The sequence below is a fragment of the Lolium rigidum genome, chromosome 7 (genome assembly GCF_022539505.1).
Source record: "Lolium rigidum isolate FL_2022 chromosome 7, APGP_CSIRO_Lrig_0.1, whole genome shotgun sequence".
Classification (NCBI taxonomy): domain Eukaryota; kingdom Viridiplantae; phylum Streptophyta; class Magnoliopsida; order Poales; family Poaceae; genus Lolium; species Lolium rigidum.
Genome location: NC_061514.1, coordinates 327,538,520 through 327,553,261, shown reverse-complemented (window position 1 = coordinate 327,553,261; position 14,742 = coordinate 327,538,520). Strand labels below are relative to the sequence as shown.

Sequence of the window (14,742 nt, the reverse complement as noted above, 5' to 3'; positions counted from 1 at the left end):
AGGTGACGAGTGTGTGCACCGTGTGGGTCTCTTAGGCTATATTTCACGAGAATACTTATTCATCGTTATGAATGGCGTAGTGAAGTGCTTATTTATATCTCTTTATGATTGCAATGTGTTTTGTATCACAATTTATCTATGTGCTACTCTAGCGATGTTATTAAAGTAGATTTATTCCTCCTGCACGGTGTAATGGTGACAGTGTGTGCATCCGTGTTAGTACTTGGCGTAGGCTATGATTGTGATCTCTTGTAGATTATGAAGTTAACTATTGCTATGATAGTATTGATGTGATCTATTCCTCCTTTCGTGGCGTGAAGGTGACAGTGTGCATGCTATGTTAGTACTTGGTTTAGTCGTGTTGATCTTTCATGCACTCTAAGGTTATTTAAACATGAACATTGAATTGTGGAGCTTGTTAACTCCGGCATTGAGGGTTCGTGTAATCCTACGCAATGGTGTTCATCATCCAACAAAAGAGTGTAGAGTATGCATCTATCTATTCTGTTATGTGATCAAAGTTGAGAGTGTCCACTAGTGAAAGTCTATTCCCTAGGCCTTGTTCCTAAATACGCTATCGCTTGTTTCTTGTTTTCTTGCGTTACTACTGCTGCGTTACTACTTGCTTGTTTCTCGTCCCGGGCAAAGCACTTTTACGGTGCCGTTGCCACTTGCTCATATTCATTCATACCACTTGTATTTCACTATCTCTTCGCCGAACTAGTGCACCTATTAGGTGTGTTGGGGACACAAGAGACTTCTTGCTTTGTGGTTGCGGGGTTGCATGAGAGGGATATCTTTGACCTCTTCCTCCCTGAGTTCGATAAACCTTGGGTGATCCACTTAAGGGAAACTTGCTGCTGTTCTACAAACCTCTGCTCTTGGAGGCCCAACACTATCTACAAGAATAGAAGCTCCCGTAGACATCAGCGCCTCTACCCGCGTTCGTCGGCCAGTCGCTCGTCCTCCTCACCCACCGCTTGCCCTGCGAGGTGCTCACTCGACCAACCGAGTCGAGCCACGTTCATTGCGCTAGATGGTCGCCGCCAATGGCCAGCCAATCGACGTGTGCACCCACATCGCGAATGCACGCCAGGAGGGTGACTTGCGCATCAACATCAACAATAGCATCGCCAATCGCCACGACCAAGAGTTGCAAGTGGAGCAAGCTCGTCGCAGCTCGTTCTCTCAATTCGGCCCAACATGCTCCGGCCCCATGGTCCGACCCAACATGCTCCGGCCCCATGGTCCGAGGAGAGCCTTACCCTCCGGGGTTCAAGGGCCCCCGCGACATCGAGAAATACGACACCACCGTCGACCCGGGGGTGTGGATCAATGCATACACCATGGCTATGGGAATCGCCGGGCACTCCAAGCTATTCGCCGCTCGGTACCTGCCCCTGATGATGGATGGAGCCACTCGCCGGTGGTTCAACACGGTGGCTAAGGCGAAAAAGAGTTTAAATTCAGTGACCTTTGATCTATTTTACTCCATATAAAGGTTTGTTTGTTGATCCCCAGGCGGGAGCACCTCTATACTCCTTCCGTTCACAATTAGATTGCATTCTACATTTAGTCAAAGTCAAATTTTGTAAAATTTAACTAAATATTTCATAAAAAATATTAACATCTATAATGTATAATCTATAGTATTAGAATCGCTATAAACTATATTTTGTCATATTATATTTCTTTGGTATTGTAGTTGTTAATTTTTTTTCCATATTTTAGGTTAAATTTGACAATTTTTAATTTTAACGACACGAACTAAAGAAAAACGGAGAGTACATACGATAGATTTCATACCATCCATGTACGACACCCAAAACAATCCGTCCCTGGCACACGAATTGGCGTGCGTACATGTTCAGGAATTGTCGTACGAATTGGGGCACAAAAATATCATGTTCAGGAATGGTCTGGTGGGCCTCCAGTCTGAAAATTGCAAAAAGCACTATTGGAAAGATGTTGGCTCCAGATTACCAAACTGAAAAATTATGTGTATTGATTATTACCTGCTAGCTTACTGAAAGAAGGCGTCCAGGAACTTTTCATACTACTCCGCCGCTCCACCACTCCAGTCTCCTCCCGTCGCCACCGCCGGCGACGGCGGCGCGAAGCCAGGTTGCTTCTCCCAGCAGTTGCTCCCCCCTCCCCAAGCAGATTAATCCCCTCTTGTCGCCTTCAGCCCTAACTTGGCAGGGGGAATTTGGAATCGGAGAAGAAACCGAGCGGGTCTACAAATTTCTCCAGCAAGTACCAAACTTTCGGGCCCTTGATATCCGTTTCGTTCTTGGACTCGGATTTGCTTGACCTATTCGAATTCGGAGGCCTCCATGATTGGTGATATATAGTATAAGTGTAGGCAGGAGATTCCTCTCTGTGCTCCATCCAAGTTACTGAAGAAATTTTGTCAGGTTTGTCCAACCATCAGGTCTCTGCAGCTAACGGAGTCATTGAAGAAATTTGTCTGGTTTGTCCAAGCATCAGATCTTTGCAACTAAGGGAGTTATTGATTTTTTTTGTCTGGTCTGTCCAAGCATCCGGTCTTTGCAACTTAGGAATTTAGCCAGGAGCGTGTCTTCCCTCTGTTACTGAAGAGATTTGTCTGTTTGGCGAAGTTCCAATCTTGACAGAGAGACCCTGATCCCATGGAGTTATGTAGTGTTGCCTCGGTAATGAGCTTAGGGAGTCTAGCTATACAGCGCACACATTTGTGCTCCCTAGTCTTCAGAGCTTTGCCAAGGCTGCTAGGCTACACTCCCAGTTCACCGAAGAAACTATGCAAAGATGTTGATCCACTGCTGACCGAGACTATCGTGGGCACATTGCGAGAGCTGCCTCAGGACATCTTGATGGATATCTTTGCCACCCTTGAAATCCCTGACCTCATACGTGTTGGCGCCGTCTGCCCCTCTTGGCACTCTGCATATACCAGCCTACAAAGCCTTGGGCTGTATAAACTATCTCAGACGCCGTGCCTTCTCTATACTTCTGAATCTGCTGACGATAGCTCTGCTTACCTCTACAGCCTCAGTGAAAAGAGATCGTACAAGTTAACTCTTCCGGATCCACCTATCCGCACTAGGTGTTTGATAGGGTCCTCTCATGGCTGGCTGATTACTGTTGATGAAAGATCTGAGATGCATCTTGTCAACCCGATCACATGTGAACAGATTGCGCTACCTTCAGTGATCACCATCGAGCAGGTGAAGCCCATCTTCGATGAGTACGGTGATCTACACAAGTATGAATTGTCATGGCACACTGGAACGCGTGCTGCTTATAACTCGCCATCTATTTATGATCTTGACAAGCTGCGGGATGAACTCCACTATAAGGCGTTTGTGTTCCCTGATACATCCACAGGAAGCTACATGGTGGTTCTCATCCACAATCCAAAGCAGCAGCTTTCTTTCACAAGAGTAGGGGATGATAAGTGGACCTGGCTTCCACCCCATGATGCCTATGAGGACTGCACTTACAAGGATGGCATGTTGTATGCAGTGACTGGATTTGGAGAAGTTCATGTTTTTGATTTTAGTAGTGGACCTGCTGTTACAGTGGAGATGATTATGCAAGTGCGCAATGTGTATGGCTGTGGGTACATGTACATTGCTCAAGCTCCATGGGGCGATCTGCTGCTGATTTGGAGAATCTGTGAGGATCATGATGTAGAACCTGAACCAGGGGCATCTGTGTTTTGGAACACTACGGAATATGAAATATATAAATTTGACCTTAAAAGAAGTAAGCTTAAGAAAATCAATTGCTTGCATGACCATGTGTTGTTTCTTGGACATAATCAGTCACTTTGTCTCAGTGCTGGAGAATATCCGTCTCTCAAGGCAAATCATGTCTACTTTACTGATGATAATGTGTTATGGACATTGAGATTGAAGAATAATCATCGTGATATGGGAATTCTCAACTTGGATGATAACAACAAGGAAGAAGTTGTGTCTCATCAGCTCTTCTCCAACTTCCCGGCTCCTATTTGGGTTACACCTGATCTTAGAAAGATGGACATGGCTTCACGAGTGGATTGAAAAATCCTTGATGAGTTCACTAAGTTAACAGTAGGGTGGTTTGCTAGGTTATTGCGGATTTGGGCTTCCTAGAGAAAGTCATGGACAAACTACTCAAAGGGCCACTTGGACTGTGCGTGCATCATGGTCGCTTGACCCCAGTTGTACACACTAGCTTTGAGCAGTTGAATAATTAGTTTGAGTTTTTCTTTGTTTACCCCTGTTATAATCATGTACTTCACACAGTTTATTTTTCAATAGAAAAATCGATAAATATGTTTGTTGCGTCTTTGATTTTCTTCCCATTTCCCTATCATGCGTGTGCATTTGATTGTGTATTTTGCCTTTACAACAGAAACTCTTGAAACTTGATGCTAGGGATGCAGGTTATTCCAGGCATTTGCTAGTTAGTATATGGTTGATGATTGCGAGAGATGCAGGTAACCTGTCTCAGCCCAGCATGTCCACGAAGCATGAAACCTGTTTGGTTTGTGTTTTGGTCGGCAGGTCGAACGGTTTTGGACCAACCCTGAACATGCTTAGTTCCAGGTATTTGTCCGTCCTGTAATTAAGATGTTATTACAATCAATTACAACCTATATTGGTTGTAATAACATCTTATATTGTGGGACAGAGGGGGTATATGCTGTTAATGATTGCAAAGAATGCAGGTAATGGAAGCCTCCTTACATCATCAGCAGAGGCTGCATTGATCGACATTGTCATTCATAATTGTGTGGGTAACAGTGCTTTGAGTTAGGTGTAACAGTTATACCAAGCATGAATATTGGTGGATGTTAATCGCCATTGTTGTTCATAACTCTGTATATGGTTCATAACTCTGCATATTGCTGCATACATTGAATACTAAATAAGATTACAAGTTTTAGAGTGATTGGCATTTTTAATAACTGTCTATTCACCTCAATCTAACGGTGGCAAATAGACGGAACCAAACTGATGGAACCCAAAATATGGGACCGGAACCAAAATATGTAGGACCGGAACTTCTAATATACTTTGCGAATATTATAAAAGAGGATCATCCTTTTGCCTGGTACAAGCACCGGATAAGACTGCACGAATCTTAAAGCAACAAACAATTGAGATATATGCACACATCTTCTCAATCACTCACCGGTTCTCTTCTCCAGTTCTCCCGGCGATCCCCGCGTGGTTGTCCAGGCGGCAGAACAGAGTCGGCCGCCAGCGCTAGTCGAGGAGAAGCAGGCGCGTCGGGGATTGATAGGATCGGCGTCGGGGATCGATAGGATCGGCAGCGGGGAACCACCACGGAGCCGGCCGCCGGCTCTAGGAGAGGAAGGAATAGGGGCGTCGTGGATTGTGGGACATCGGTGGGAAATTGGGTAGCTGTCGGGGTGGTCCGATGGAGCCTGCCGCCGGCGTTAGGCGAGGAAGGAGGAGGCTCCGTGCCTGTGACATGTTCAACGGAAGGCCCCTGCAGCTTGCGGCAATGTTTTCGTTCTCCAGCCTGTACAAGAACACCATGAACGTGAGGAAGACCTCCAGGCGTCTACCGTGGTGATGCATCAGGTAAAACATAGTGTGCCCATTGATGTGCTCAGCGACCTATTCTCTGTATATAGAGTGGTGGAAACAATATTTCAATCATTGAATCAGCATGGTCGTAAAGTCTTAATCCAGAAAAAAACATGGTTACATGGCTGATATTGCTTTGAGACCTACACATGGTGTTTACCTATAACTCAGATCATACATAATTGCAAGCTCTCGCTGATTATTCATCTGTGTTGTTCTCTGATTAATCCCCGACCAAAAATTTTACCTGACAATCTTCAGATGTTTGTGAACCATGATTAGTTATGCCAATTACTCCTACAGTATTTTAACACGCTAAAATGTGCACTAAGTCAGTGTCTAATAACGTCTTCATACTTCATTGTTATGCCAATTACTCCTACAATATCTGTTATGGTCTTTGTTGTTTGAGATTTAGTAAGAACCATTCAATTCAGCTGTAGTTCAATAAACTGAAACTGAATTGCTTGAGATTGATGAACTGAAGCTTCACTCACTGTCGCTTTGATTCAAACTGTTCTTGTATGAGTACACAGTACAACGATGTAACCAGTCTAAACAGTTTTGCATTTTAAATATCTTCCATCTTACCAATTTTAATAAGTTTCTCATTTAGGACAGGGAAAGACACAGAAGTTTGATGTGAACAGCTCTAAGGCACAATATGGTACAGTAGTTATTGTTGCATAAGTTTGTATTATTGCATTGCCCAGGTTTACTGGTTTATCAAGTGTTGTATGTCCTTTCCAGGCAGATACTTCTCCACGAGGATCCAACGTGTAGAAGCATTTAACTGCTTGAGTTTATTTGATCTCTCCTCTTGGTGGTATCAAAGTTAGTGTTGGAACTTGGAACTGGGTAGTATTACATACACGTTTGCATAGCCTAGTACTACACAGTTCTGAGTGGAATGGAGTTTGCTTACCGAATCCCCTCCCTGTCAATCGCTCGCTCGAGCGATCGGTTTCTGTCGGCGCGGAGCGCTCGCGCGAAAGCGCGACTCAATTCCCTTTTTATTGCATAGTGTTTTAATTGCGTTCACACGTGTTCACACTAATAGCTTGTATTACTACTTTGCAAATTGCATGCAGCCAAGAGCGTTCACACTACATGCACGCACATGCACAAAGCATCTCATGGATTTGCATTTAATGAGCCAACTTTTCAACACTCTTTCATAAGTTGTTGCATGCATACACATAGCATCTCACTTTTTTTCTTCAGCACGAGACAGACTCTCAATTCTCTTTTTGCAATTCCCTTTTGGGTTTTATTTTCGTACGGTAATTCATATTTAATGGGGTCCTTTTGCAATTCCCTTTTTCGGGCAAGTGGTTTTTAAGGGGGAAAATAACGGGTGGAAAGATCCACTTGCAACTCAAATGAACTACCACTTGCTACTCAAATTAAGTACTGTTTTAAGTTGTAAGCTATCAAAAGTTGCTAAAATATTCTAAATGAAAATTACTTTTTAGGGTTGCTAGGTTTTTATATTTACCGTTGATAAATAACGGGGCACCGGGTTGATAACTTGTAAACAAAAAAAGAGTCGCTACATATTTTAAATTAAACTAAATTTTTAGGGTTGATATTTATTTATATTTACCATTGATAAATAGCGGGTCACCGGGTTGATAGCTTCTAAACTAAAAGAGAGTCGCTAAAATATTCTAAATGAAATAATTTTTAGGGTTATTATTTATTTATATTTATCGTTGATAAATAACGAGGCACCGGGTTGATAGCTTGTAAAATAAAAAAATGTTCGCTAAAATATTCTAAATGGAATACTTTTTAGGGTTGGTAGTTATTTATAATTACCATTGATAAATAACGGGGCACCGGGTTGATAACTTGTAAACTAAAAAGAGTCGCCAAAATATTCGAAATAAAATTAGATTTTTAGGGTTGGTAGTTAGTTATATTTACTGTTGATAAATAACAGGACACCGGATTGATAGCTTCTAAACTAAAAGAAAATCGCTAAACTGTTTCAAATAAAATTAACTTTGGGGTTAATAATTTTATACATTTACCGTTGATCACTCAAGTACGGAGGGGTTGATTATTCAGATAGAGAGGGTTGATAACTTTTTGCCCAAAAAAAAGTTTCTCGAAACATATCAACATGGGTGCTAATTTTGAAGATCTCGTCGAGACCGACTCATAGGTGAAAGCGAATCTTAATTTGGAGTTGTCGTTTGTGAGATAAAACGTTTTGAATTTACAAATTTGGAAAAGATTTCGCTGATATCAGCAGATTCGTCTTTTCGTGCATGCATGCAGAACTTTCACTCAATAGCCTGCACTAGGTTGATAATTTTATACATTCACCGTTGATCACTCTAGTACGGAGGGGTTGATTATTCAGATAGAGAGGGTTGATAACTTTTAGCCAGAAAAAAGTTTCTCGAAACATATCAACATGGGTGCTAGTTTTGAAGATCTCGTTGAGACCGACTCATAGGTGAAAACAGATCTTAATTTGGAGTTGTCGTTTGTGAGATAAAATATTTTGAATTTTCAAATTTGGAAAAGATTCCGCTGACATCAGCAGATTCGTCTATTTGTGCATGCATGCAGAACTTTCCCTCAATAGCCTGCACTATGTTGATAATTTTATATATTCACCGTTGATCACTCAAATACGGAGACAGAGAGGGTTGATAACTTTTAGCCCGAAAAAAAGTTTGTCGAAACATATAAACATGGGTGCTAGTTTTGAAGATCTCGACGAGACCGACTCATAGGTGAAAACAGATCTTAAATCGGAGTTGTCGTTTGTGAGATAAAACGTTTTGAATTTTCAATTCAGAAAGATTCTCGCTTACGTCATCAGATTTGTTCACTCTACATACGTACGAACTTTCCTGAAATAGGATATACTACAATCCAAAACGTTCCTAAAATAGAAAAAAATTATGTCCTAAACCGATCGCTCAATTTGATTGAAGCAACCGATCGCTAGCTAGGGTAGCCCTTTGCTTACACCTAATTTCCTACATACACAATGGTAAAAAAATATGTGTGTAAAAAGCATTTGTATATTTGCAAGAAAATGCCACTAATTATTGGACTTGTCTGCACCTTGGTTTACTTCCTGCGTACCTAATTTGTGAAATATTTCCTGTGTAACTAATTTCTGAAATATTTCAATGTATGCACCTTTTCTTTCATCAGATTCTTGAATGGCTTGGAACACAACATTGGTGGGACATTAGTGAGATGTACTTTTTGATGCTTGTCATGGCTTACGGAAAATAGGGAGATTTGAGCAAGGCGGAAAGTGTACTGGTGTACATGAATAAGAAAGGTTACCGGCCAACTGTGGCATCTTAGACTGGTCTGATGGAACCATAAGAGCCAAGCAGTACTGCAATGAAGCACATAGCTCACATCCTATTTCTCTGTCTATTATTAGTTCAGTTATAGTACATATTGTAGATAAGCCTCAGCAAAACTGTATTGCAAAGGTTCCTTTAGTTCGGTTCAATTATACATCTGTTACAACACCAAAGCAGTCCAGCAAAGATAATATACACAACAGACTTAAAACTCAAATGTACGCCTGAAAGATTCAGAGTTCACCATATTTCAGTGTCCTGTCTACTCTTCACTTGAGTGAGCAAAGAACTCATTGTTTATATACATACACGTATAACACACAAACAGATTATTTATACATACATACATACACGCATAGCTGGTGTTCTGAATGTATGGATTAATTAAAAGAACCACATCCCTCAGCTTGCTACCGAAGGAGCCATCAATATTAATTTGTGATAGCCTGATAGCAGCAAAGCAGTCCAAGAGATGTAGATGTACTGGAAGAAACAATATCTCGTCAGCCCAACGTCAGAGAACTGTGGGCCTTCCTTCCAACTGCTTCTATCCAGCTGCAGAAAAGGGTGCTTCAGCTATTTTTATTTATATCCCGGAACCAACGCAAGTTATCAGGTTGCTTCAGCCCCTAATCGTCAAGCACCTCAATGGGAAATGAAACAGCTGGAAAACACAAACTGACAAAGTACTATTTAGAATGCTCAACCTGCATATTGATAGGCCACAGGTGACACAGCTTACCATGAGTTTTACACTTTCCAAGTTATTTACTAGAAATTTATTTTTCCACTCAAATCAAGTTGCCTAGGAGCTGACTTGCCAACTAGTATTTTTCCACTCAAATTTATTTGAGCCGGTGAGTAAAATGAAAACTGATATATCTTTAAGAAATTGTAGTACGATGAAGATACAATGGATGTCCAAGCACAGTTGCACAACTCACAGAGTATCCATAGACATTACGAGCTGAGCAATATACATAAAAATAGACAACGGCTGCGTATCAACAAGAAGCAACAACGGTCTCAGACTCTAGCTCCAGCCTTCAATTCTTATGTCCACAAGAATCAAGAGAAGAAATAATTCAACTATCTACAATGTTTCAGAATACAGTCTAGCTCCTATGTAAATTCACATGCTAACTGAATCTCGAGGCAATGAAAAGAAAAACAAACATGATGGCACTTTGTGTTCAAATCTTAGTGTTGTAGTTAATACTGTGGTTCCGTAGCGAAGAACAAGCAATATGCTAGTCGTAATGCAGTATTATTTTTTATGAATCGGAGCTTACCAACGGCCACAGAAGCGATTGAAGGATTCGACGTGGACTCGTCAGGTAGGGGTTGGATACTCCCGGCGATCCCAGCGACGCTCCGGCCGATTCCCGCTACGGAGGGGACTGGTCCGTGACTCCCCCGGCGATCCCCGTGACGGAGGGGTGGGGGCTGCAATGGAGATGACGGGGCAGTGAATCTCCAAGCGATCCCCGTGACGGAGGGAGGGGGCGGCAATGGCGGTCGGCGGCTCGCGGCTGCGACGGACAAGACGGGCCTGCGACGGGGGGAGGGCGCGGCGGCTCGCAGCTGCGACGGAGGAGAGGGGGGTTCGACAGAGAGGCCGGGGCCATGAGTCCCCGCGACGGGCGGCGACTGCGGCGGCGGCGGAGAGGTCGGGGCCGTGATCCCACTCGACGGGGGGAGGGATGGCGACGGCGGGGAGGCGGCGGCGGCGGCTGCGGGGCTGCGGCTGCGTCTGCGGGGCTGCGGCTTCGGCGGCGTCTGCGGGGCTGCGGCGGGCGCTGGTGGGAAGCGAGCAAGGGTTCGTTCGTTTCTATCGGGGATTCTTTTTTTATCTACTAGCAAAAGTGCCCGTGCGTTGCACCGGGTCTAAAATAAATTGGTTTGACTTAAAACACGATTTTTGTTGTACCATTGTTTTAGAAGTATGCACCGTTGTTTCTCATAACTATCTTGATGTTATGTCATTCAAAATTGTCCATTGTTATATTATAAGCATACAAAAATAAATAAAGTAATAGATTTACAATGTTGGCATCACCAGTGATGGTACTGAGGATATGTTTGTCAATTAAGTACAGTTTGTGCTCCATTCTTATAGAAGTAATACATTTTTTCGATTATTCACAAAGTAAAACATGTTCAGAAATTCAGGAGCAGTAGACAACGCATTGCATCTAGCACCAAATATAATTTTACTCAAATAGAATGAAGTAATACTTTGTAATATTAATCACAAAGTTAAACATGTTCAGAAATTTAGGACCATTAGACAACGCATTGCATCCAGAGCCTACTATAATTTCAATCAAATAGAATAAAAACAAACATAAATACTAAACTTAGAGTTGTAGCAGATAGAAGAAGAGTAAATTTGCAACCTGAAGCTGACGCAGCAATCAGCAACGTCGTCTTAACTTTTACATGACAGAAGCAAGAAACGGAGGCAAATTCTCCATGTCACAGGCAACCTGAACCTAGCTTGTCCACTGATATGTTATTCAAGGATTAAAGCATTGCTCCAGAACTCTAGCTCTAGTAAACTCGTGCTCCCAGTGTGGCTCTTGCACTTAAATCGCATCAGATGAGCGATACAAAAAGTGAGAGAGCTGGACCTTGCAGCTCACTGATCTTCTTCTCTCTAGCTCTGAAGAACTCACAGGGACAAACACACACACGCACGCGCCAAGGAAGAAGAAGACAGGGGCTTTGCCAACGACACTTTTTCCTTGACAAGCACAAACGCTACATCTTTTCTCACTTTCTCGTTACTGGACTCATCTGATTACAAGGCTATATATAGCCTACACACAGCACACGGTGAAGCTACTCAACTACTTGATCCTATTTCTGCTCCACTACTCGCTGCATGCACACACGATTTTAGCACTTGCGCGTCTCACTTCAACGTCACACACGACCAGGCTAAGGCAGCACACTTGTAGCTATCCTCTACTTGGACTTATTCCTATCTAATCCAAACCATTAAGCTTATCTACACAAACGGTCGCAGTTTCGTCTGTGAAGACTGACGGAGCTTTCGACACGAAAATAAATAGGATAAAACTCTAAACTTGACACTAATAACAAGATTAGCTCCAACAAAAAGAAAATAAATTCGAGCTGAGGCAGCAGCTACCTTCACCACGCTAGGACCTCGTCTCTCACGGCGGGCTTCAGCTCCGTGTGCCCGTCGTCGTCATGTCAACTTTCGTTCCTTCCTGGTAGAAAGCGGTCCATCCAAATTCCAATCTCTCCAAATCCCCTCAAGCCCAAACTGAACACTCTCCGTCTCAGCGTGCGGAAGCTGAAAATAAGAGGAGCCAGGTCGCATCGGTCGTGTTGTGGGGACGGACGAAGATCATGAATCGGCCTCATCCGCTACAGCCATGGATCGAAAGCAGCCGGGGATCTCCGAGAGTCCGAGCATGGATCGACCGGTCTCGCCGACCTGTGTGTGCGGTATGGATGAGGCTTTGCTGGCTGGAGGGGGCAGTAGCAGCAAAGCTTTCCCTGCTCACCAGGTCGAGCCGATTTGGACACTCGCGAGTTTGGAAGCGGTTTCGAACACGCCGGCAGGCGAAAAGTACGGCCTCGACGTCCTCTGCTCCAGAGCCGCGTCGCTGACTCATGCAGGCGGCCACCAAATCGCCCCGACGGCAGCGCGGATCCCCGATTCCCAGAAGTTCTCTTTGAAGAAAAGCAGGGAGGGGCGAGGGTCTAGAGGCCACAGATGTTCCATCCACCAGCCGGAAGGGGCAGCGGCTCTAGTGGCCGGAGTCCGGAGACCGAGGTGTGGCGGCGGCTCGTGTTATGCTCTGGTCCTCTCGAGGAGGGATTTCGGGGGAGATGAGGTAATAAGAAAGAGCGCCGGATGAAGGGTAAACAAAAGCTGAACCGGTATAATGGCATTTTGTTGTATTATGTATTTTGGTGGGAGGGCAAAACGGTCTAAAAAAAGCGTTGACGAAACTTTTTGGCAGAAACCTTAGCTCCTTTATTATTAGGTATAGGTATAGATATCTTGATTTTGATCTGATTCTATTTTTTTTGGAACACTGATTAAAACCGTCCGTCCAGAATTGTTGTAGCAATATAAAACTTACAGAAAATTTACCACAGATTTAATCAACGGTCACGATAAATTAAATTAGACGGAACCAAAATCCGATTAGACGGAACCAAAGTTCCATGCCAATCACCGTAAAAGAGCTCAAGTAAGATATGTTATTCTCCTAGTGTGATTTCTTTCGTAGATGATAACGACTGAACTACGGTAGAAGATTTTTTGCAGTGATTATATATGACCATAATGATCGGGTGGATCACCCGACCGAAGTCGTAAACTACTGGAATACAAGTGGTCATGTGATTCATTCCATTAGCATCAACTCAACCTACTCGGTTCATTGGCATCATGTGTGATCCAGCAAAATGTTGGATGAATACCTTTCTTGACTCATATAAGGCAAGACGGTGTCTGCTTTGATTTCGGCAGCTCATTTCATACAGTATACACCAGATTTTTGTGTAACATGTATCTTACAGGTCATGTAGGTTATGAGTGATTAGCTCAGTCCTGTAGAGGAGGCGCTGGCTCCCTACTTGTTCTAATCACTTGATCTGGCTCTGGATCAATACAACAAGTTCGTGGCAGAGATGTACCCATGAAGGGTGAAACCGGTCTGGTTTGGGTTGGGTCGGTAGGTTCAACGGGCTGGACCAAACCTTGAGCAGGCTTAATTCTAGGTATTGATTCGGTAGTATGCTGTTAATGATTGCAAGGGATGCAGGTAAGGGATACCTCATTGCTTCATGAGCAGAGGCTGCCTTCCTCATTGGATTACAGAAGGGTACATGATCTCTCTCACCCCTTTTTTTTTGTTTTCTGTTCTTTGGGTTAGGAGTAGCAGTGGTAATAGACATTGTTGTGCATATTGTTTACTAGGGATACATACATTGAATACTAAATAAACTCAATGGCAAGAAACATTGAAGTTTGTCTTCTCCAGAATGCCCCCTTCGAATTGATGGCAGTAAGCAAGTAACTATTAAACTAGCAAACATTTCCTAGATGTTCAGGCTAATGTGGATGTTATTTGCGTCAGGCTTTGTCTGATTCATGAGCTGCCAATATATTCTAAGAGAAACCTGTGTCTAAGCAGCACATACAAGCTGCTGGCACATGAATTTGAGATCATCTAAGCACATATGACCATAATCATAGGAAGAGGTTTAAGGAAATGCAAAGCAGCGGCAACGTGAGCAACAGAGAATAGAAGAAAACATTCAATGCATTCACATCTTTTGCATGTATGCAATGCTGGTTTGACAAAATGTGGATCTTAGCATTCAGTACATTCAGAAGTTCCAGTATACAAAGCAACCGGCATTTGCCCCACCGACTGTTGTGATCTTCAAATGTTTTCACTCCTCAACCGGATTGATCCCTCAGATGTACTTGTTCCACCAGTCAGGAGCCTGCACGTGGAAGAAGTACTTGTGAAGGTCAAGCTCACGGCCTGGGCGTAGTCTGACAGTGCAACCACCCTCATCGCAACGAACAGTAGGTACTATATCCTCATGACGTTTCCTACAGTGAGTAGGCATCTACAAAGAAAGTTAAGTTATACTTAGTGCTCAAAACTCAAAAAGACTCAAAACCTTGAAACAGATGTAAAGGTTTACTCACATCTTTTGCAGCGAAATATGGGGACCTCTTCCAATCAAAAACGCAGAAATGGCAGACTTCTGTATTCGCCTGGCGCACAGTGGACGCTCTGCAATAGAAA

The 14,742-nt window shown here is 43.3% G+C and overlaps 1 protein-coding gene and 1 long non-coding RNA gene across 3 annotated transcripts; one reads left to right on the top strand and one right to left on the bottom strand.

The window, feature by feature from the left end:
- Positions 1-2,585: 2,585 nt before the first annotated feature.
- On the top strand, positions 2,586-4,253 carry LOC124678723 (putative F-box protein At4g22180). Of its 2 annotated transcripts, XM_047214587.1 has the most exons (2): positions 2,586-3,750; positions 3,824-3,922. In XM_047214587.1, the coding sequence occupies exons 1-2, from the start codon at positions 2,652-2,654 to the stop codon at positions 3,892-3,894; spliced, it is 1,170 nt and encodes a 389-aa protein (XP_047070543.1). In that variant the 5' UTR covers positions 2,586-2,651; the 3' UTR covers positions 3,895-3,922. The 2 variants fall into 2 exon arrangements, with proteins under 2 accessions (XP_047070543.1, XP_047070542.1); XM_047214586.1 differs by having other exon boundaries at positions 2,586-4,253.
- A 4,781-nt stretch (positions 4,254-9,034) lies between these two features.
- LOC124677884 lies at positions 9,035-10,366 on the bottom strand. The gene is made up of 2 exons (XR_006994265.1): positions 10,225-10,366; positions 9,035-9,487 (listed from the first exon to the last, which is right to left on the bottom strand). It is a non-coding gene; the product is annotated as an uncharacterized LOC124677884 (long non-coding RNA).
- Positions 10,367-14,742: the final 4,376 nt, after the last annotated feature.